Genomic DNA, 22,664 nt, shown 5'->3' on the forward strand with positions numbered 1-22,664 from the left:
GTCAGCTGTCATAAAAAAAGGCCAGTGATTTGGGTGCTGCAGTTCTGGTAATGGGCTTTCACCCAGTAGTCTTTTATTCCTGGCTTTGCCCTCTGCTGAGAGAGGAAGTCAGGAATTTACTCAGCTTTTTCATTCCAAAAAGTCTGCATGAAATCCCCAAATTTAAATAGTTTATATATAGTAAAATGAGGCTACCTCCGTCTACATTCCACATGACAGTGAATGATGAGGAGGAGGAGAAAGGAAGATAAAGGTCACCAGTCACTTGGCACTACTGTGCCTCTCCTATGCTTTCTGCTAAAGCCTTGAGGATACAGGCAGGAGGCAGCTTAGGTTTATTATCCTTCAGTTAACAGGATCTTAGTCACACATCTTAATAAGAGTTTTGAGTGTTGGTTTGTAATATGCTTTGACTTCCCCTCCTTTTGAGTTAGCTTCCAGATAAAATGCATGCCAAGGGGAAGATGTGAGGTGCAATTTACCATCCTGCCCTTTAGTTTTAAGAGATGAATCCTCTAAAGGAGACAGGCACGTGCCTTTCTTTTTATTTTATAACTAGGAGGCAGTTGAAATCTAGTGAGTTCTCTTCCTGACAGATAGGAAGAACCCCAGGTTAGAATGTCTTGTGATTGTCTTATCTTCCTTTAATACCCTCATGCTTCCTTGTTCTGCTCAAGGGGTGCAGTTCCAATCCCTCACTGCTTGGTGGAAAACCTCCATCTGCTCCATTAGTTCTACTCTCTCCCCCTTTTTCCCTCCAGCATAGTTAAAACATATAGTAGGAGAAATAAGAGACTGGAATTTGCAGCGTGGGAACGGTGTAGAGCGTAATGAGGACCTGTTTAAAAAATAAAAACCTTAGGGTTTATCTTATTTTTTTATTAACTTGAGGGGACTGTCATTTCGGCTGCAGTGCTGCTTGAAAGTTTCTCAGGCCTAATATCTTCCCTAAAGGTATTTAGCATTAATATCCCTTGACTTATATAGTAGTTATAAATAGTATAGCCCATTAAAAGATGGAATCATTCAGTCCTGTTGGACTCCTTCCCAAAGGCTGTGAGCTGAATGTGCTTTGAACCCTGTGGAGGTAAATATCAGATACACTTTGTATATGGAGGTTGTAGCTTAATACAAGCTGCCTTTGCACTTCAGTCAGTGGTTAGTCTGCAGCTGGTGCAGATAACTGCTCATGTGCAGCTGATTTGATCTTTTGACTGGAGACTCAGTAGCAGGCTTTCTGTCCTGCATGACTCTGTCTTTCTGACAGTCCTATCACTCTTCAGCTTTTTCTGTGTGTGCATGTCTGTGCTCTAAATAAGATCAGGAAAATGAGAATAATCTAACCATTTTGTCTGGAGGATGTTTGCCCTTATCAGGTAGATGTCTATCTCCCCATCACAATGTTAGTTTCAGGTTTCTCAGGTGATGGATCATGAATCCTATCTTTTGACCACAGACAGTTGCTTTATTTTGACATAATAGACACGATTTAAATTTTTCTATGGGGATATGACCATGCAGCTCCATTTTAAGGTTGGTGTGATCTGCTGCTTGAGGAAGTTTGCATCAGTGCTGCAGCAGATGTTCTCAGTTTCTAAAAGTATTGTTTTAACAATGCCCGTTTCATGGGGATCCTAGGTGGAAATGCCGCAAGAGGCCCCACTCGGTGGTTGCAGCTCTCTGAGGTGCAAACTTTATATGTTGTTATTATAGCAGTGCTTGTGCTTGTTACTAGTGTTGTCCTGGCTGGCTGTTGAAGTTGATGATGCCAATGGGATCTGGTTCATCTTTAGCTGGTGGCTGTAAATTGGATGGGGAGGTAGGGAGGAAGAGGAAAAGAAACAATCTGTACTCCACGTTTTAATGCCAGGGCTTTTTTGCTGTGTTTTTATTTATTTATAACTAATTTTTATTTTTTATTCATTCCCCACCCCCAAAATAACTGGGATGGATCTTACTTTGAATATATCCTACTTCCTTTAAGAAGCTGTTTTTGACTAAGTCCTGCCTGCTTCGCTAAAATACAACAGTTTTTATTCTGACAGTATCAACCTGTTTTACAGAATATAGAGCCCCAGTGAGAATAGACCTTTAACAGGAATTTATATCCCAAGTCTGAAATGTGCACTTTGTCTGTTATGATCCCTGGGTGCCTATTAAGGGATTACTTACATCTTCACGTCCCAAGTTTTTTTCCATAAACAAATGAAACCTTTGAATCTGAGGTTCAAGGAATATGCACAGAGGAAATGTGGTTTAACAGGTCTTTGGGGAGAAAGAGATAAGGTGGGAAAGTGAAGAATTGATGACCTATTAACTGTTTCAATTTCCCATCTTGAATTATTGACAACACATGACATTACAACCTTACAAATTACTGTCAATAAATAGCTCAGAAAATATGACCTTTGCATTACAATTGGTCTCAATATGCCTTCCAGCTTATTACAAACAGCTGCTCTTGGCATATTTTGTTGCAGCTGGAGTGGGTGAAGGAATGCAAGGAACTAAAGAACTTCCTTGGGTAATGAGGCAAATCTCTGGGTGATGGCTGAAATGCCTCTTGTTTGAGACTGGGCTCATTCCTCTGAAGTTCTGGGGTCATCTAATTTTCAGTGATAAAGACATCTAATTAATTAACATTAGTTGTCTTTATGTTCTGCCCTGCCTCTTTCTAGATCAAGTGGTGATTCTGTTTGTAGATTCTAGAAAGTGCTATGTTACTCTTAATTCCTCCCACTTTCTTGACTGGTGACCAGTGAGTGCAAGCTGAATGGGTGGTTTGTCTCATTTGTTCATGGCAAAGCAAGTGCATTAAATTCTCGCTTTGTTTTGTTGTTCATGTGATTAACACACTAAAGTAAGTGTTGTGCTGAATCTCGCCCTGAGATTTCTGCTGATATGGGACAAGCTGTGAACACAAGGACTTGATTTTGCATCTTTTCTTCTTAGCGCTATTGAGGAGTAACAAGACACCAAATTAGTGTTGGCAGCCAGAAAACTCATAAGGCACTTTCTGAATCATAGGCCTGAGCCAAATTAATTTCTAACTTAATTCCATTAACAAAGGGTCACTGTAAGAGGAGACCTATTATGTTTGTTTATGGAGTGATGCATTTTATTGTCATTTGCTAGTGTAAGATGCATAGGGAGTGCTAGAAGAGTGTTTTCAGGGGGAAAACTAGATGTCCTGAACACATGTAACAGAAGACTGCTGAATACATACGACTTTTTGCACCAAGTTTGTTTTTTTTTTCTCTCAATTTCTGGGAAACATACCTTATGTCTGTTAGTATAGTGTTGTTCATCACTGACTGAAAGTCAGTCAAAAAAGTGCGTTCCCATCTGTGGTGATGCAAAAAGATGGAAGGATTAGAGAAAGAATAGAAAGCTTGAATTTGACTCATACCTTGTTAGAGATAGGGTGGAAGTTGTGATTTAAAGTTAGAGCAGGTTAGAATCTTATGAAGTCTATCTCTCCATGCACTCAAGGACAGGGAAGAATGATTTCAAGAGTTTCATCAGAGCAAGTATTCCCTCCCTGCCTTCTGTAAAAAACTCTTTTAAACTTTGCATGCTTGACATGTGTAATAAAACCAACCTACAGTGCAGAGCTGTTATTAGGAGTGATCAGTTAAGTTTTCAGGCACTTTGGGGACCTAAAAATGAAAGGTACTTACGGTCATAAGTTTCACTACCCCTTCTGCGCCCCGATGAAAGTTTTAAAGATTCAGTTTCTTCTCTGGGTGAGAGGGAGGCAGTCTATTATTCAAGGATGTCATCCTTAACTCTCACGTAGTTTCCTTGTGGCCATGCAGCACCCCTCGCTAATTCTGTCAAGGAGTATCTTTGCTTGTGACAGAGTGCTAAACAGTGATTTATTGCTTGAATACACATTGCATTCATGAAAGTCATTTGTTTAAATAGTAAAGTGCTAAATAAATTATTCATTGAATGGTAATTTTTCACTTTTATATTCTGTAGTGAGCTCCAGAATAACCAATCTGGATATTGTATATACCACATGTATATACACACAATTTTCTTGTGCGTATCCCTGCATACCCAGGCCCTCCCCTAGGACATGTTTCCTTTCCCAAGGAAAGACCTGGTTTCAGCCTTTCAACTTTGTTGCCCTTTATGATATTTTTCCTCTTCATTCTTTCTTCACACAGCTGTGTGAATTATGTTCAAGTAGAAGCTTGGATTGCTGGTTTGGGAAATACTGTGTGTGTTTGGAGTTTATGGGTATTTCTAAATCCTTCAGAAACTTCGGGGTCTTAACCAGGGAGGCACTACCATAAATACAGCTTGCAAAGCAGAATCCTAATGGCTGAGTGGTGTGTTTCTATGAAGTCTCTTCTTGCATGCTCCCTCTTGTTCTGCAAGTGTTGTATGCTGCTCTCTTTTAGCTGCCAGTGCATGTAAGATCAGGTGTCTGAGACTCAGCAGCAGCTAGTTTTTACTTGCAGGTATGCTTCAGAAGTGGCTTCTCAGCACTTAAAATCTTTGTCTCTTGGCAAAGCCCAGAGCCTCCAGAATGTCTCTGAGTGTTTCAATAGCAAGCCCAAGAGCTGGCCAGGCACAGAACAGCTTAGTGCTTTTCTGCGGTTGACCCTTTCACCCTTTCTTGGGTGTCCACTCTAAATCACTGGCAGTGACTGCATGTTTAAGCAAGAACTACTGATTGACAGCGAATATAATAGAGTGTAAGAGAAGAAATTTCCTTCCAAGTACTTTAGGGCTTCACCCTTCTCTGGTCTTAATTCTGAAATAATCCCCCAAAGGCCTATGCGGGTATTCAGTGACATGAATAAACAGAAGACGTGCACAGAGCTCTCATGCTAATGGCTTTTAAGCATCAATGCAATTATAGTGTGTAATCGATTCTCTCTATACTAACTTTTGTCTTTTGAAAAGAAACCTTGTCTCTCTCTTAACTGTTTGCCTTTGTATTAAAACATTTAAAGATAACAGGTGATTTTTTTCCCCCTTGTTTTTCTCTTCCTTTACCTCTTTCCTGCCTATTTCTGCCACTGGAAGAAAATCTGTCATTACATTTACTTTGCAACCTGACTATCTCTGCTTTCTGTTTTTAATTCATTAATCACACGTAGAGTTGCTCAGAAATATTTCTGGGAAAGGGGAATTTGTGAAAATGGGTTTCAGTGTTGGAAAAAGGGCTTGAAAGGAGGGAATTGGTCCTTTTCTGAGCCAGGAAAAGCCATCACTCAGTGTCTTGACCTTTGGGCTTTAGCTATTACAGAAACACAATTTCCTTCTCTGTGCATTGGTGGTGGTAGTATTTTAAATTCTTCTTAGACTGAGTAAATTTGTTTCATTTTGTTGACAAGCATGAAGGTTGGGGCTATCTTGAAAAGATTTGAGGAAGAGAGATGCCTCCTTTTGCCTCTCTTCATTGTAGTTCATACTGTTGTCTCCTCTAAATGTTGTCACCATGCTGGGGATCCCTGTAAGTTGAGTATAAAAGAAACTGCCATACATATTGCTCATTCTGATTGAATTATACAAGAGTAAGAAAGGAAATACTAGGATCCATGTTTGGCGAGCATTGAGTTGCCTACAGTGGATTTTATAGATACCAAAAGTATGTATAACTATAAACAGATTTAGACAAACTCATGAGGGCTGAAGCTACCTGTAGTTGCTATAAGAACAAAAGAATTGTCATACTTGGCTATATTCCCTCTCTAACAGAGGCTAAAATTGCATGCCTGGGAAAGCTTGCACAAACATTGTGCTAGATATATTTTTATTTAGTTGACCTTAGTGCACATCTCTTCCCTGAACTCCTATCTCCCCTTGAACTGATGTTGTTTTCAGTGTCCAGAATATGTGGTGGAAAGGAATTTTCTTACTCATGTAGATGTGGTATTTTGAACCTACCAGTTTCACTTGCTGTGTTGGGTCTTGTGTATTCTAAATCAGTAAATAATCAATTTGGGACACTTGTGACTTTACAGATTTCTTTCTTATCTCATTTGTTGTTCTTTTTTGGATTGAAAGTTGGAGTAATTTCTTACTTAAAAAAAAGGCCAGTCCACATCTTTGATCATCCTTGCTTGCTTTCTCTGATCTTTTTATTAATAGGCACAATAGTAATAATAGTTTCTGAATTAGGAAGGGTATAATCTGCTTATTGCTGAAAATAAGAGAAACAATCACCCTCTACATAGACAATTTTTAATGCTTCCTCCTTAAACATCTGCTGTTGCCTCCTGTCACAGATGGGATACTGGGCAATATCAGGCCTCTTTTATGTCCACTGAAGGATGTAGAAAAATGAAAGAATTTTTAGTTTACGGATTCTTCATAATAGGCTGTAGGGAGATGGGGTGTCAGTAATCTAGGTGTGTAACCATGTGGCTGTCCTTCTCTGTCATCACACTTTTCTCCTTTTCCTTTGCTTGCTGATGTGTTCATATAAGGAAGCAGCTGATCCGCAGTCCAGCCAGAAAGCAAATCACAGTCTTCATGCATCCATAGCTCTTGGTACTTGCATAGTTGTTAGAGACCCTGATACTTGCTGACTGGTATAAAATTGCTAAATAATAATAATACAAAGAACAAGGTTTGTACAAGTAATTTGCCCTAAACAATGAGTTCTCTCAAGTTTGTCTTTTTCTATTCATGAGCAGCCTGTAAAACTCTGTCATGAATTATTCAGACTTATTTTTGAATTTATTTGAAAACATTTTGTCACAGAGATGCCTCGCCAAACAGCTCACTGAGAATATTCCTCAGTTCTGGTTGTGTTTTCCTTTTTTTTTTAGCTCAGTCCTAAAGTTCTGTGCTGTACTGGGGAGGTGTAGATGAAGAAGGGAACAGATAGGTGTTGCCCAATTATTTGTAGTGGTTGATTGAATGGTGCATACTCTCAAACACTGCAGTCTAGCCCGAGAAACATGGTTTATTAACACATAATGCATAAGAAAGTCCTTTGGCTTCCTGCTCAATTATAGGAGACCAACAGGCTTGTGAAAACTTAATTTAGTGCTTCTTTGTTATTGACTTATGCTCCTGCTAAGTAGGCGATGGAAAGGATCTCTAGAGTTTAATAAGGGATTCATGGATCACTGCACATTGAGGTGTACTTAAACTGTCTTGATTGTGGCTGGATATTTGTTTCTCTCTTCCCAATTAGAAGGCAATGTGACAGTTTTATCAGGAGAGTCTTGTAAAGGATAGCTACAGCATTACCGTTTTTACATGGCTATATTTATTACAATAACTTATTAACAAAATGTTGTTATATTGAAGACTGCTTGTGTTCTGTGCATCTGTGAGACAGTCCCTAAACATTTGCAGATCATAACAATGGAGCAAGCAAACTGCACATGCAGTGTGTTGAGTCCCAGAAGCTCTGGATGTATTTGTGTTGCATGCTTCTTGCATGGGTGGAGAGTGAAGACTGTTGTCTCCCACCGAAGAGGGAAGACTGTTGTGACACCTCTTTCTCAAACTGTGGCACATCCTGAAGATCAGGTCATAGTGTTGAGTGTGTAGCTGGCACATGAATGAAACAAGAAGCTTTCTATCAATACAGCACTAATGTTGGGAGTTCATGAAGACCCTAAGTTATCCTATGCTGGAAATTGATATACTCTTAAGGCTTGAGACATAATAGTCCATGGTGCTGTGTAAGAAGTCAGGACAGAATGGCATCCTGAAAGCTTTCACTGCAGGGTGGTAGGGCGGGGGGAGCAGCATGGAAATCATACCTTCTTTTTTTTTCCCTGCTATTTCAGTAATCAGATGTCTGATCACTGCACTAAGAGTCTACAGAAGAAACCGATTCTCAGACTGATTCACAAAGCTGCTCTAAGTGGTTTGCAGTCAGGTATTAGAAATATTTTATCTATTATTTCAAACAGTTTTGACAAACTGTGGAGCAAGGAGCAGTCTGTACACAAGTAATTTCGTGCAAGCTGCTAAGGGAATCCCATAGAGCAGATCTTCCTGGCAGAGTTTTAGGTCAGTGTAGAGCTAACATTGTAAAAATTGAGCCCTAGGAGTTGTAGGCAACTCCTTTAAAAATTTGTGTTCTTCTGTTTGAGAAATAAAGAAAAGGTGAGACAATGTTTTTCATTTCATTACTGTGCTTCTTCACAGCCCCTATTCTGACATTTAGAACAACATAATATGCATGTCTCTGTTCATTAAGTTCCTTCGTACTAGGCAGTGACAGCCACAGAGAGGAAAAAAATAAAGAAAAAGAAACAATCTTAAACATGAACTAACCTTTGCAGGCTAAATAACAACGAAATGAGAACAGCAAAGAAGAAATATGTTTTCTGAAAAAGTAAATAGAACCAAAATCATTGACTTGCATAGGTTATTCAAATATCATTACAAAGGGGAAAAGACAATACTGAACTCTGGGGCAGAAATAACTAATTTTCTGCCCAGTGACTTGTTTGTTTTGCACATACATGTTTGAGGAGATCTGTTGCTGGTGTTTGAAACACAGTGAATGACACAAGGAGACTGCTGAAACTAGATGGGCTTGAAGATGTTTGTGAGCTGATATATGTCCACAAAAATGAGACAGCTTCCTATAGAAAAGCCCTTTTGTGTTTTGGAAATAGGGTATCTGCACCAGGTGGAGATATCTAAGCTATTGCCCAACAAGCTTGTGCATAATTATGCTGCAGCACGGTGTCAAATATTAGCATGGAAGTGTTGAATGCTAAGATTTTATCCTAAATTTACTCAGTAAAGCAGGTATAGCAATATCATTTATGGCTCTAGATGTAGCTAGTCTGCAACTAACATATATATTTGGATTGGTCCAGGGATGCCTCTGCAGAAGGATTGTTAGAGCTGGGTTCTTGCCCCCCCCCCCCCCCCCCCCCCCCGTAAATTCCAAGACAGCTACAGCACTTTAAGATTGTGTGGGTTTTAATGAAATATCTGAGGGAATTAAAAGGAACAAGAAAGACTTTTCAGCTCTCTGGAAGTGAAATATTTTGATTTCCCTTATTGGCACTTTCAATTTTTTGTCTTTTCATGTTCTTTTGGGGATATCACTTACATTTTCTTTTTTTTCCCCTCAAGCAAGGATGTTAAAATTCTCAATGGATTTCTCTTTCATGGAAGTTTTGAGATTTGTTATTTTCCTCGGAAAAAAAAAATAAAAAATCTGAGTAATTTGTGAAAAATTACTCTCAGTCTGTTTGACATCAGTAATTGCACACCGTGAATCTTAGTCGTCCATAAAATTAGCCTGATTCTAATTTTAGGGTTTCACATATGGGAAAATGTTTCTTGATTTTTGTATGATATTCCGTGACATTACATCAGCCTGTGGCAAAGAATGGGAGAAAAAAAAACCACTGTTTTTCCTATTTACTCTTCCCAATTTCTATGCCTGCTATCTTCAGGTCTGCCTCTAAACCTACCAGATGTTAAAATATTCATTAGGGGAAATATTAATCAGTTATTGACATCTCTGGTTCTTCTGGTAAGCAGAGAAGAGGGCCAAGAGAACACAAGACTTGGAGAAAAATGTAAGTAACTGTCCAGTTGCTTTATAGATTTAAAGGAGGCTCAAAGCCAAGGGTATGTGCAACTTCCATGTCATGTCTCCAAGAAGGCCTCCATGCAGGGCACTGAACCCTATTGAATTCACTGCTACCTTTGATTGGGAGAGTTGTTATTCAGAAGGGTTTTATGTACACACCCTTTCCCCTTCCTTTTTCTCCCCATGTAATCTTTATTTATTTAAGTAAGGGATTTACAGACCCCTTCAGGGGGTGCTGCGAGGGATGCCAGTGATGCAGCTCTGTATCTGGAGCAGACAGCTGCCCTGCTGTCACTGATAAGCATTCCTGGGCGGGTGGAGATTGAAATTTAGCACTTCTAAAGCCCTAATTGGCACAAGCCTTCGCGAAGCATATGTGCCCGCTGCAGCTCTGCCATCTGATGTCTCAGCAGGTGGCTGGCGCTTTGCACGTTGTCCGCCTCTTCAAAGAGGGATCCTCCAGGCTAGAAAGAAGCACCTCCGGGACAGCCGTGGGATTGTGCATTTTGGGGAGCGCAGGGGATATCTGTGTCAGAGAGATGGAACGCCTCTTCTATGAGGAACCGCTGAGAGAGTTGGGACTGCTCAACCTGGAGAGGAGAAGACTCCAGGGAGACCTTTAATTCTTAAAAGGGATCTATAAGAAAGATGGGGAAAGACTTTTTAGCAAGGCCTGTTGCAATGGGTTATGGGGTAATGTTTTAAACTAAAAGAGGGGAGATTCAGGCTGGATGTGAGGAAAAAAATCTTTACAAGGAAGGTGGCAAAATACTGGAATAGGTTGGATGCGGTTCTGGGCAACCTGATCTAGATGACGTCCTTGCTCATTGCAGGGGTTTGGACCAGATGACTTTTAAAGGTCCCTTCCAACCCAAACTATTCTATGATTCTATGTCAGGGTGCCCTGGGGAGCAGCAGAGGGGAGGGTTCACGGCTGCTGTGTGAGCCCACCCTCATTGTAGCAGGGGATGCATGTTGTCCTCTGGGTCTGGCAAGCAGGGGCTATTTCAGGGGGAAATAACACTTGAAGGATTGGGGTCACTGCATTGCCCTAGTTGCCACAGAGTGGGTGTTGCTGGGGGACATGGTGGGTCCAGGGCACCTGGAGGTGGCTTGCCATTGTGGGGACATGGGGCATGACTGGCAGGGGCAAATGTAAGTGGGCCACTGAGGAAATCAGGACCTAGGAGCACACTGGGGCATCATGGAGGAGTTGAGAGCTGGTGGGAGAGCTGTGGGGCAGGCTTATGGTCACTGCTCAGGGAGCCTCAGGGCTGCCCCCTGCACCGCCATGGCGAGGCCCCCCATGAAGTTCAGGGGCAGCAGAGTTAAGCCTTGCAGCCAGGGCTTGTCCCATGCCCAGCCAGGGAGAGGGGAAGGCTGCAAGCAACCGTGGGCTTCGGGCACATCCCTGGGGATGCTCTTCCACAGTCTTAATTTCTTTGCGGGGTCATTTGTGCAGTGTCCCTGAGAAGCAGAGTCAGGGTGTCTGCTCTCTGCCTTGTCTTCTGCCTGATGGGGTTTGCATTTTTTAACAGCCTGAGTTTGCAGCCAGTTATTTGTGGATAGCAGGATGAGTCTCTTATTTTAGTCATAAAGATTAAAATGGGAACAGATAATAAGAAAGTTTTTTCTTCTGGTGATGGTTGGCCCTGGTAAGGCACTCTTTTTTTTGTGGTGCCTTTCCCATCTCCCCTATCAGCTGCATGTAACTTGTGTTCATGCAGACAGGAAATGCTTTGGGCAGCCTCTCCCCATGCTGTGTGTGATTTAACACAGTTGTGCTGCTGAAACAGGTGTCTGTCAGATGTGTGTGCTCTGTCCCCTATACCTTTCTCTAACGCCGTAACTACATGCTTGCTTATGTTCTCAGCTCCCACATTGCCAAGCTTTTTCTGCTCTGTCTCATATGCTGAGCATAATTTGAAAGACAGTTCCTGGTGTGGCTGGTTCAGGGCTATTGGGTGTGCAAAAGGTAGGATAACTTTTGGCTTTGGAAATGGCAGTTGTGAGTTCTGTTCCTGTACCGCAGTGCAAGCAGCCATGTGGCTCTTCCTCTGCCATGCTGGTGCCAGCTTGTGCAGGGACTGAATTTTCTCCAGTCCTTTGCTTCTCTGCCAAATTGGTTGTGGTTGGCAAGGTTGTCAAGGGGGCAGGGGGATGTGTATCTGTGAGCCTTATTTCTTAGGAACCCGGGCTGAAAATAATAAGAGATATATAGATCATGGGTTTTGTCAGGTGAGAAGTGTTGCGCTTCTAATTTACTGTGGTTTTAATGGGATAGAGAGGAGGATAAGATATACAGTGATCAGGCAGGGAGAAATGCAAAATAAATTAGTAACAATAGTAATGGTTTAGTAGTTTTTCCCAAATGTCGGAAGCCCATCATCTTGAAAGTCGGGAATTATTTTTTAAGACATGAACAAAAGAGCAGGTTGAAATGTTTTGCTGGAAATTCTTTTTGTTAAAGTTGCTTTCCTTCCTCTGGTAAGATAATTTTATTCTGGAAGTGTCTGTTTTGGCAGGAGGGAAAAGCTGTTTATCAAAAGAGCTAATAAAACTCCTAAATGTGGAGTTTCATGGTGACTAAATGTAAAACTTTTCACTGAAGCCGTAGAAATGTTGGTGATTAGAGACGTTTGGAGGTCCCCAGTTCAACCTCTTACTGAAAACAGGGTTATCATCAACTATAGATTAGGTCTCTCTATATATTATAATATTAGGTGTATATGTATTATAAAATATATATTACAATAATTAGGTACCTTATATTGTAATACATAATATATAATATATATTAATACATATAATATACATTAGGTCTACTTTCAAGGATGGAAGCTTTACAGATGTTCTGGGTAGCCTTATCCCAGTGTTGAACTGTTTTCCTTACAGAGATTTGTTTTCCTGGTGTCCAGTCTAAGTCTTCTAGGCAAAAACTGGTGATTGTTTGCTTGTATTATATCATCTGCTACTACCAAAAAGAGTTTGAGAGTTTGACTGGAGACATATATGTGGGTTATCTGCACACCAGAGCTGTGAAAAAGATCAGCAGTTTCAGTACTTGTGAAACAGCAGAAAGGAATCACTATTTCTACTGCATACAGCAGATCTCATCCTGTATCCTGAAACATTGTCTAGCATGCCAACTCCTTTCCACTGCACTCTGCCTCCTGGGGTTAAGGGAAGAACCTGTTGGTGATATCATGCAGAGGAGCTGAGCAAGAAAAGGTCTGATTGGCACAATCTTTGCAAATACTTCCTATGTCAGCTTAGGCAAATGCTTTTAACAATTCATTCAATTATGTTAAGCACCCATTAAAGGAATCATAAACTCTCCCTGGGGTCATTTCAGTTCTATGAGATTGTAATTGTTTGAGACTAACCATGATTTCTTCTTTTGCCTTCAGGTGATTCTAATTCTGACAAAGCTGTATGACTACAACCTGGGAAGCATCACAGAGAGCTCTCTTTGGAGGTATGAAGATAAATTGAGTTAATAATTACCACCTTACTTAAATAGGAAGAGCTGATACCTTTCTTTTATTGAATTTAATTGGATTTTTAATAATATGCCAGAAGGTTTGTAGCTAAATCCCCTCTCTCTTACTTCTTTCATACTCAAGGACAAAGAGGCTGAAGTTTGTTTTATTTCAGCTAGATAACCTATTTCATGAATGGGCCATCATTTGATTTCCCCTTTTCCATCTTATTCAAAATCAAATCAAGCAATTGGTTTATCTTTAGGGGAACTAAATCGCTTTAAGTCCTTTTTTATAATGAGTCTTATGGCTGTCTGCTGTCCAGATGATCCTTATGAAAACTCTGGGCTACTAAGACTAGGGGAATACTTGTGAGTGAGTATGCAATGTCTGTTTATTTGGAATTGATAGTACTAGTACCAGATAATTGATTTCCATTTGTGTGATGTTGACTACTAAACTGATTTATAGAGAATGCCATGATACTTTCATGATTTCAAAACATATAATGCACTCTGTGAGCCAAAGGAAAGAGCTGGGCTATGGTCAGCTCCTTCAGGCTTTTATTTGGATTCAGTGAGAACAGATGGGGCCTGTTTTCATCTTTCTGATAAATGGATCTAACAGGTGTTTACATCACATATCCCTAGTGGTACTTTCATGAACTGTAAGGGATGAAAAAGGTTTTCTAGTGGCTCCATCTGTGAAACTTTGGAGGGAAATAGTAGTTTTGTATGGAGGCGGACAGGCTGCCGTCTTGATACAAAAAAACGTTGAGTGTTTGAAACCAAAACTTCTTGTTAGTTAGCTAACTTCTTGTTAGGATGAACTTGCTTTGGTAAGTTTGTTTAGGAAAGTTTTTTTTGTTTCCAGTGAAGAACTTTTGGTCAGAAGTAAAACAAATAATCTTTCTGTTCATGGAACTGGTCCGGGGTTTAAGAGAATGACAGAGGAGGGATTTGACATGACGTATATTCTAAATTTGAGCTAGTGTTGTACCCACTGGCCTGAAGAAATATAAAAACCCAAACAAAAAAGACCAAACCAAGAAAAGAAAAATAAATGTGGTGCCCCCTCCCCCCCCCGCCCCAAACAGCAGCTGGAAAACTCAGAAGTATTAGTATTTTGTGTGGTTGAATAAATGGTTTCTTATCCTCCCATAGGGGGAAAATCAGATCTTTCCATTTCATATACATCGCTGCTATGGCTAGACATCAAAAATGGTCCTAAAAAATATATATATATTAATGGTCCTGCCATCAAAAATGGTAGGTTTTTCTACTGCCTTTGTCTTTACTGTGGTATATACACCATAATAAAGGGTTTTTCAGGACTGTGGCTTCGGCAATGTTTTTCTGAAGAGGGTTCATAAATATGAAATACACTTGGGTTTTGTTTGGGGTTTTGTTGTTTTTTTTTTTTTTTTTTCTTATTACCCTCAGTCATTTCACCCTGTGAAATATTTATCTCTGTTTCATCAATCACTGAGGAAGAAATGGCATTTCAGCATGTGGAAACACCTCCTTACCCATTGCTGGCAGTGAGATATTTGTTTAGGACTGAAAGCAGAAGATAGATCAGAGTGGAAAACATGCTTCTTGTGAGGTATATGAATATGGGCACAAAATTGTGCTGATAACTTGATGCTGTTGTCTTGCTTCAGAGCTAGTTTCAGTGAAGCATGCCACAATGTAATAAATCTTACCCGAATTAAAAGAGAAGGGGCTAGGGATGTCACTGGAGGATGTACCAGAAGCTGGGGCCTTGGCAACATAGCAGTCCTAGAGCTAGTGGGTGTAATGTACTGTTCTGGACTTTATACAGTCCTAATGTCAGAATGTGATTAATAACATAGGAATAACCTGATTATTTTGTCTAGCCCAGTATCCTATTACCAAAAAGCAGTCCAAGAAAGAATATATGAACACAATTATATCTGACACTTCCTCCTAGTATTCTCCTAGCATTCATTCTCAAGGTCAAAGTTGAGGGTCCTTCCTCAAACCTTCAGTTTAAGCTCTCTCAAGGTGTGAATAATCTTTTAGTTTTAGTACACGGCAGGGGATTAATACCCCGTGAGCCAATATCTCTTGGAGTGTGTCGAAATCTTTAGTACTTGTGACATCTTAGAGCAAGGAATTCTGTAGATTATTTGAGAAACCACTTGTCTTACTTTGACCCCATCAGCTTTACTCACTTGGTGCACGTCACATCAGGACTTGATTACGGTTGCATGGCCAACTATCCAGAATCCCTGGGCAAATGGGATTGGGAAATGTTGAACGAGAGCCAGGATAGCTCAAATCAACCCATTTGTCTTTGCCATGCTCCATTATTCTTGATGGGCTCTTCAGTGCTCATGACTGGTCTGAAAGCTGATAGTGCACTTCATTGTCATTCCTCGATCCTGTTGCCTTACGTAAGCCTTAGGTGATTGTGCTCTGTCCCGAGTCTGGCTCTGCTGTAAGATCCCCACTCACCACGCAGGCATGCCTTCAGGTCACTAATAAATATCCCTATGAAGATCCTGGGACAGCTTCTCTGTTCTCAGCATGATGGAAAGAAATGAGAAGATGGGCATATCTTGTCATTCAATGCACCTGACAGAGAGGTTATTAGCTGTTGCTCCTCCTGGCTGCTTAAGTGACATGTTAATTTAAATCTCCCTGCTTGTTTGAAAAGGATAGAAAAAAATAGAATTGAGAGAAGGGGAGAAACATATCTTGCACTTTAATTTATTTCATGCCTCTAGGTTTGATTCTGGGGAATGGAAGAAAGCATGATCTCATGCTCTGAACTCTTTCTTATGACAAGAGGCTTGTTTCTGAAGGATAGAGGAGAAAGACAGGTTGTTCTGCAGATACCCACAACTGAAATACCTGCCTTGAATATATGAAAAAGAAATACCACTTTTGCCTCCTGTGCCGAGTACATATTCAAAAGGTTGATGAATTATGAGGGGCTCTTTAGAAGCATGTCACAAACTTGAGTCATTTATGCTATAGCTGGTTCTAAGTACATCTGTCATTTGAAGGTGTAGTTGGGTGATTTAAGCAGTCTTGTGGCTGCTGGGACTGTAGCCATCTATATCACAGCTATGCTGTCACCTACAAGATATGAATCTCTCTTCTTTATAAACACACTACTACCTGCTCAGATGGCATTTCTTTGTAATTTTTCAGCCAGTTTAACTACAACTGGCTGCAGCATTAATGGATGGAGATCTTCCTTCTAGAACTACCAGTGAATTAAGAGACCACTGGCAAGACATGAAGGAATGAACTGCAGTAAAGAGGAAAGAGACAGGGAGAATCTATACAACCTTCTACAGTGCTAAGGCTTTGTGCTCACCGAGCTTTGGATGGCAAGTGAGCTGCTGCTTCTGTGCAAGGTAAATGAGGTTTTGCATCAGGCTGGGCCTGACTTTAATTATGCTGTTATCCTCTCAGCAGACTATTTCCACAGTTTTAGTTGAGGGCTTTTTTTTAATTTTTTTGTTGTTCTTTTTATAGAAGAGAAAGAAAATGGAGGAGAAAACATTATCTGTCACTGAACATTTAACTGAGTGTACTGAATTTATTTCTCTTCCTCTCCTAGGTATCTCTCAGATCACAAAGAGGATTAAGCTGTAAGAGTTAGATGGTTTTTACCACTAGAGTAAGATAAGCTTACATTCCTGATAAATACAAATGTCAGAATAGTGACTATGGTATCCAGGAACTGCAGACAGCTGTGGGGGAGGACTAATCTTTCTTTCTGTTTGTGTAAATATGATGCTCTGGAAAGATGTGCATGCAGAACACTTTCCCTTAGGACCTTGAGAGGCTGACAAGTAATGAGTGCTGCCATTTACCTCTGCTTTCTTATAACTCTCTATTTGGTCAGGAATGAGTAAGTTCATGGAACTTGCTGTAAAAATAGCAGTAATTAAATTTTGCTTTTCAGCCAGTAAGTAGGAAGATGTGGAGTTTGTTTGGTTTGTGAGCGTTTATGTTTTGAATCATTATCTGTTGGTGTGTTAGTTCTGGAAGTTATTGATGATATTCCAACTCTCCACCACTGTGTCTGAACTCTGAGCTCCCCAGTTCAGGAATGCTTAACACTTCCAGCTGGTCCTTCACTGCTCCTGGTTTCTGCAATAAAGAAACGTTAGCACATATGCCATAAAGAAATCTCAAGGACTTCAAAAATTACCTGTGCCTTATATAGATCTAGCTTTAACTTCCCATATGTAAAGCAAGGAAGCAGAGGATGATAATAGTTGCCTTCCTCCTCCTTCCCCCCACCTCCCCCAAAGAGCTTAGAATGGATTTAGCTAACTAGCATCTACAGTATTTTGAAGATTGGCTGGTGATAAATATTATAGATGTCACATCAAGATAAAAATTCTCAGAACTCCAAGACTCTGTTTCTAGCTTTTTCATGGCTTTTTTGTTTAACCTTGAACTAGTACTTTAACCCCTCTACCACTTTTATTCATTCCCGCCTTCCAACACCACCGCTTCACATCGTCTTGCAACTCTGTCCCTTCAAGAAGTACGTGTGCCAGAGAAGAATCCGAACCTTCAGGGTGTCGCTACCTCTCGGTTTAGGAATAACCTCGTTTATTACAAGGGACAGTTTGATCAAATGCAGAATTTGCTGTCCTTACTGTGTTCTTATCCTCTTTCACTTTCAGCCACTGCTGAAGATGAGATATTGGGCTAAGTCAGACCACGGTACTTGGTACTAAGGTCTGTGTATTGGGTAGTCCCATAATCGCCATTGATGGGTTTGCAGTAGTATGTTAGATAATGAAACGCAACTATGGAACCACAGGCATGTGTTCTTTTCTCTTGTAGCTGCTCTGGGGATAAAAGCCTCAGGGAGAGAGGTAAGTGTAGATTGAGGACTATATCTGAATCCAACCTTGCAGTATTAGCCGTATGATCAATTTGACATCTTCCTCTCCTTTGAATCCTATTGTTTGAAGATTCTTGGCTGTGAGTATATGGTTATAAATACTACAAATGTTTTGAAGCCTCGCATATTTAGGTTTCTGCATGCATTTTTTTTGGCTCCTTCTGTGTAAGAATGCCCTCTCTACAGATCAGAGCTATAGCCACTCATGTCATCTTCAGTATTGTTTTGTTTGCGGAGATTTTCTTCTCTAGACTAAAGAGATAATGCAACAGGAGACTTGAAATATTCTCAGTATTTGCTTACTTCCTTTGAGGGAAATTTGTAGGGTATGTCTGTTATTGTATTCATTATTCTCCTGCAAGTTTTATCTTGGCTTCTTACTTCTGTTTGGCAGATGGGCTGTTCTCAATTCACATTTATTTTCTACCTGCTGAGCCACATTAATAAGGTCATAACGTGTGGCTTAGTGACACAGCGTGCTTTGCAACAGCAGATTAAGGTCTTTTAGCTGAAGTTGGTAGGAGAAGCAAATCCATATGAGAGGAACTGACAAAGTGAGGGGAATGAGACTCTCATTAAGCACATTTTAACCAGCAGTTTTGTGGGAAAGTGTAACTTGAAAAGGACTGTTTGAAATGCTTTTATCTATAAATATGGTGTTTCAGTTGCTCAGTGTAAGTTGCTTTCCTTAACTGAGTATCAGAGCTTGATAAATGCTGCTACATTATCTCCTATGGGCATTTAGTGAAATCGTAACAATGACATTTTCTTTTGTCTTTTATTTTACTTTCTTTTTATTTTCGATCCTGCAAACATATGAACTACTGGCTGATACGTATATAGATGCTGGAGGGTACCTGGGGGAGAGGGAAAGAATGAGTTTGCACGCTCAGCTCTTCACGTAGGAAGCAGTATCTTTTTACAGTTTGATCGCAGCGGGAGATCTGCTTGCACTGGAAGCAGGTTTAGAACATGTATTTTATGCACTGATGGAGTGTGGAGCTGAGTGCAGCCTTTTTCTTGTGTGATGGGACATTCTGTTCAGCCATCAGGACCCAGTGGGACCTCACAGTTTCTATAGGTATAAGTTTTTTACATGAGAGGGCTCATTTTACCCATGTGACTAACAGTAATAAAAACTTCTAGCACAGACAGCTCTTTCAGTTGGTTGCCAATGCTTCCTGGGATGTTTGGCTTGCAATCAGAAAGAACTCCAGTGAAACTGGGGAGGCTAAAACAACCAACCAAGTTAAGAAAAAAAACACCTGAAGAAGAAAATAAACCAAAAAAGACCTACCTAGGAAGCAACCCACAGCAGATGCTGAAAGAGGTCCAAGTTTAGCAGGAAACTTAAATGTCATTGAATTTCACTACATTCTTACCTTCCCTGAAGAATGAGGGCAGTATAACCCTTGCATTTTGTGGCATAATGTGTTGTTGTTTAATCAATCTCAAATAATTTCTGCCCTGATGTGGCTTAAGAATCATACCCTGATATTTGATGGTATTAGATTTGGTTGAGGATTTAGTAATGTGCTGCACATTTTCTGGTCTGTGTGGATAAAACACACAGCACTAATGACAATGCAAATTTATTAAGCATATTAAAAATGAGTTCTCTGTTGCAGTCACGAAATGTAGGAGTGTTATCAAGTAAATAAAATAGAACCCCAATCCATTTTCTGCATGAAAAACCATGTAAATCAAGATAATGAATATTAATTCTGACATATATTATCAATATACTGTACATAACAGATGCACAATGTTCATGCCACTTTATGGACATACAGTATTTAAATGCAGTTTGTCATGCTTGTTCTGCAAATTAGAAGATGAACTTGGCACATCTGTTTCCTAGACTGTACCTGCTTGCACAGATGATATTGGTAAAACATAGCAGAACTTTCTCTGTTTACGGTCCATTGAGTTCATCTGTCTGCTGAGGCTATGTGAGAACTGCAGACAAGCTAGACTGGATCTGATATATAAGAGTAAAGATAAACAACACGGCAGTTAGCAGTTCATAAACAGGAGGTAAAACATCCTTTATCTTCTGATATTTCCATCCCTTTTGTATCTATGCAGTCACCCTTCCTTTTGCAAAGCTGGGTAAAATTGTACTTATTTTTTCAGAGGGATATATCCTTCACTAATCTCAGAAAGAATGTATTTGGGCTAAGCCTGGGTAAGCAAAAACCAGCTCCAGCTGAGTGAGTTATACTAGCTTGGGATCTGAACTCTTAAGATCTGTAGAGTCAGGTTGCAAATATTTCTGCATTTACACCATGGGAATTATCCAGGTAAACATTCAAAGTTTACTGTTACTACAGAAAGAGTCAGATGTGTCAGTAGGTCTCTTTTCAAGGACTTAATGAAACACCTAGAAATGATGTGTTGTAAAAATGGATATTTAAATATATGCAATGGTATGTTTGTTGAGTAGCATAAATTTACTGCTGTTTACACTAAAACATAGCGGTGTGTTTGGACAGGTACTTTCTTCTCTAACCTACCAAATAATAATTGGACAAAACAGAAAAGGAGAAATAAAGCCCACAAGTAATCAGCTTGTGTCTTCAGTAGTGACAGCAAAGCCAGCTTTTGAGTGTGATCCTGCTGACAGCTCCTGTGCCTTGGAGTACAGTGTTCTCAGCAGCAGAAGGTTTTTCTTTCTCATGTCAGAGCGTAGTGAGGGGAGGAAGAAAGTAGGACATCAATGCATGAGTTGTTCGTTAGGAGGGCACAGAGTCCCTTAGGAAGACCCCAGGGCTACTGGGTGAGACTCCAGATCTGTGTGTGTGTGTGCACCAGTATTATTAGTGAGAGCTATACTTTGCAGGGAGCTGGATCAATTAGGACAAAAAACATTCATTTTGCCTATTGTCATTGGGAGGTACTGCTGAAGACCTATGTACTCAGCACTGAAAAAGTTTGTGCTTTGTATGACAGGGACATCTTGAGTGAGATTCAATTCCTGGTGAGCAAGAAATCAGTTTGCAGCTCGATTTCCCCTTATGAAGGTTTGGAGAAGGCATTTCCTATCCTGGCTAGCAGCCTCCCATTGCTATTGCATCGAGTCATTTCACTGCTGAGATATGTGAAGCGGTGAGTGAAGATGTCCTGTCGATTATGAACATCAATTGTAATGCACTCTAAACCGATACAGTGCTTTGCCAATGGGAGGTAAAAAGCCTTCCTTCTCTCTTTCACCCATTATTTTCCCTTAACCCCCTAGTGAGTTTCTTCTGTAAGGAAGTTGCATGAATTTCCCTAGCATGCATTTTAATGTGTGCTGTGTAGTTGAGTGTGAAGATAAAACCTCTTTTCAATGATCTTACAATCCCAATAGTGTGTCTATGAGAAATGCTGAGTTGAAAATTAATAGAGATTTAGAGATGACACATGTATTGTGTATCATACTATTTCATAAGGAGAGATAGACTGATATCTGATCTTCTCTCAAGGCAAAATTCTTGCAGAAAGACAGTGTTCATTCTACTAACGTGCTTTTACTGCTGTATTTATACACATATCTGTGTATGAGTTCCCATCCATTTCCTTCAAGCCTGAGCTCCTGGAGTCAGGTGATTGCTCAGTCTCAGCTTTTCTGTGGTGGAAGAAAGCCCCACTTTCTGGTTCTTGTATAGTGAAGAGAAAAATGAATGACTTCAGCTGTTGTACAGATGAGAAAGCCCAAACAGAGAATCTTCACATTTGGTCCTTGAGAGCCAAGCAGAGCCTTGCGTGCCAAGCAGGGCCTTGAGCCTGGCTTTCCTGCAAGCCAGCTGAATGTTGATTGTTGGCTTATGTGTTCATAATTTCTAAAACCAAAACAACCAAGGAAAAACAAACTTCTTGCTCTTCTGCTGATGAATAAAAGCTTTTGTTTTGTTTTTTTTCTTTAACTTCTGATAAAACTTGATGGTTTTGCTCTTTGGCGGTGGTGGTGATGGTACAAAGTTGTGCTCTCTCCTAAGGTGGAAGAGGATGAGCTGAGACACCCTCTCAGAGTTAATTGGGAGCCAGGTATGTTCCATATATAGGGAGAAATGCAGCTGGATGGAAAGGACACAGACACTAAAAGGCAGCCTGAGGAGATGGCAGGTTCCTTGTCATGGATTAAAAGCTGCTGCTGATCTTGAGTCCCCAAGAGATTTTTTTGCTAAGCTGCAGGCTTTAAAATCTGCACAGCACTCAGCTGCCAATCTGTTGGCCTTGTAACCTCTGGGGAGAAAGGGACTGCAATCAAAATCAGTGTGGCATTGTCCTTATGCATTTGAATACAAAATCTGTTTTAAATAAGCTAAAAGGGAAACAAAAAGCCAGAAGACCTGTGCGCTAAATAACCTTTCTGTAAGACAGGAGGATGAAAGGAAGCTGTAGACAGGTCTAAGCTCCCATTGTGCTTTACCAAGTCACTGTGTTCTTACCGATAGTTCGGGTATGTTTACATTGTCCCAGGCTGTCTCAGCTCCCAAGGATCAGTCTGGGAGGCTGAAACCCACACATTTTTGGTCTCTTCTATTCCTTTCCTTGCTTCTAGGAAGTAGCATATCTTCTGTTTAGTGCTGTGGAATGAGAACCACAGCTGCGAGCTCTAGCCTCCCTACATACAGCTTTAGGCAAACCTCTTCACCATTGCATGTGTGTGTAATGGGGTTATGCTGCCTGTCCATCTGTAGTAAATGGATGAAACTGGCTAATAGAACCAATCCTGGAAGAGTTAGAGGGGA

General features: G+C 40.4%; 1 protein-coding gene across 4 annotated transcripts in view; it reads left to right on the forward strand.

Annotated features, from left to right (window-relative positions):
- The window catches only part of SORCS1 (sortilin related VPS10 domain containing receptor 1), a 294,481-nt gene that overhangs the window by 75,442 nt on the left and 196,375 nt on the right, over nucleotides 1–22,664 (forward strand). For all 4 annotated transcript variants that reach the window (XM_061458807.1, XM_061458811.1, XM_061458809.1 and 1 more), the window contains exon 2: nucleotides 12,955–13,022. In XM_061458807.1, the coding sequence (XP_061314791.1) occupies nucleotides 12,955–13,022 (68 nt within the window). The remainder of the gene's footprint in view (nucleotides 1–12,954; nucleotides 13,023–22,664) is intronic.

The sequence above is a fragment of the Pezoporus flaviventris genome, unplaced genomic scaffold (assembly GCF_033815535.1).
Source record: "Pezoporus flaviventris isolate CSIRO_AGI_PZ_B2104156 unplaced genomic scaffold, CSIRO_AGI_Pfla_v1 ptg000029l, whole genome shotgun sequence".
In the NCBI taxonomy this organism is placed as follows: Eukaryota; Metazoa; Chordata; class Aves; order Psittaciformes; family Psittacidae; genus Pezoporus; species Pezoporus flaviventris.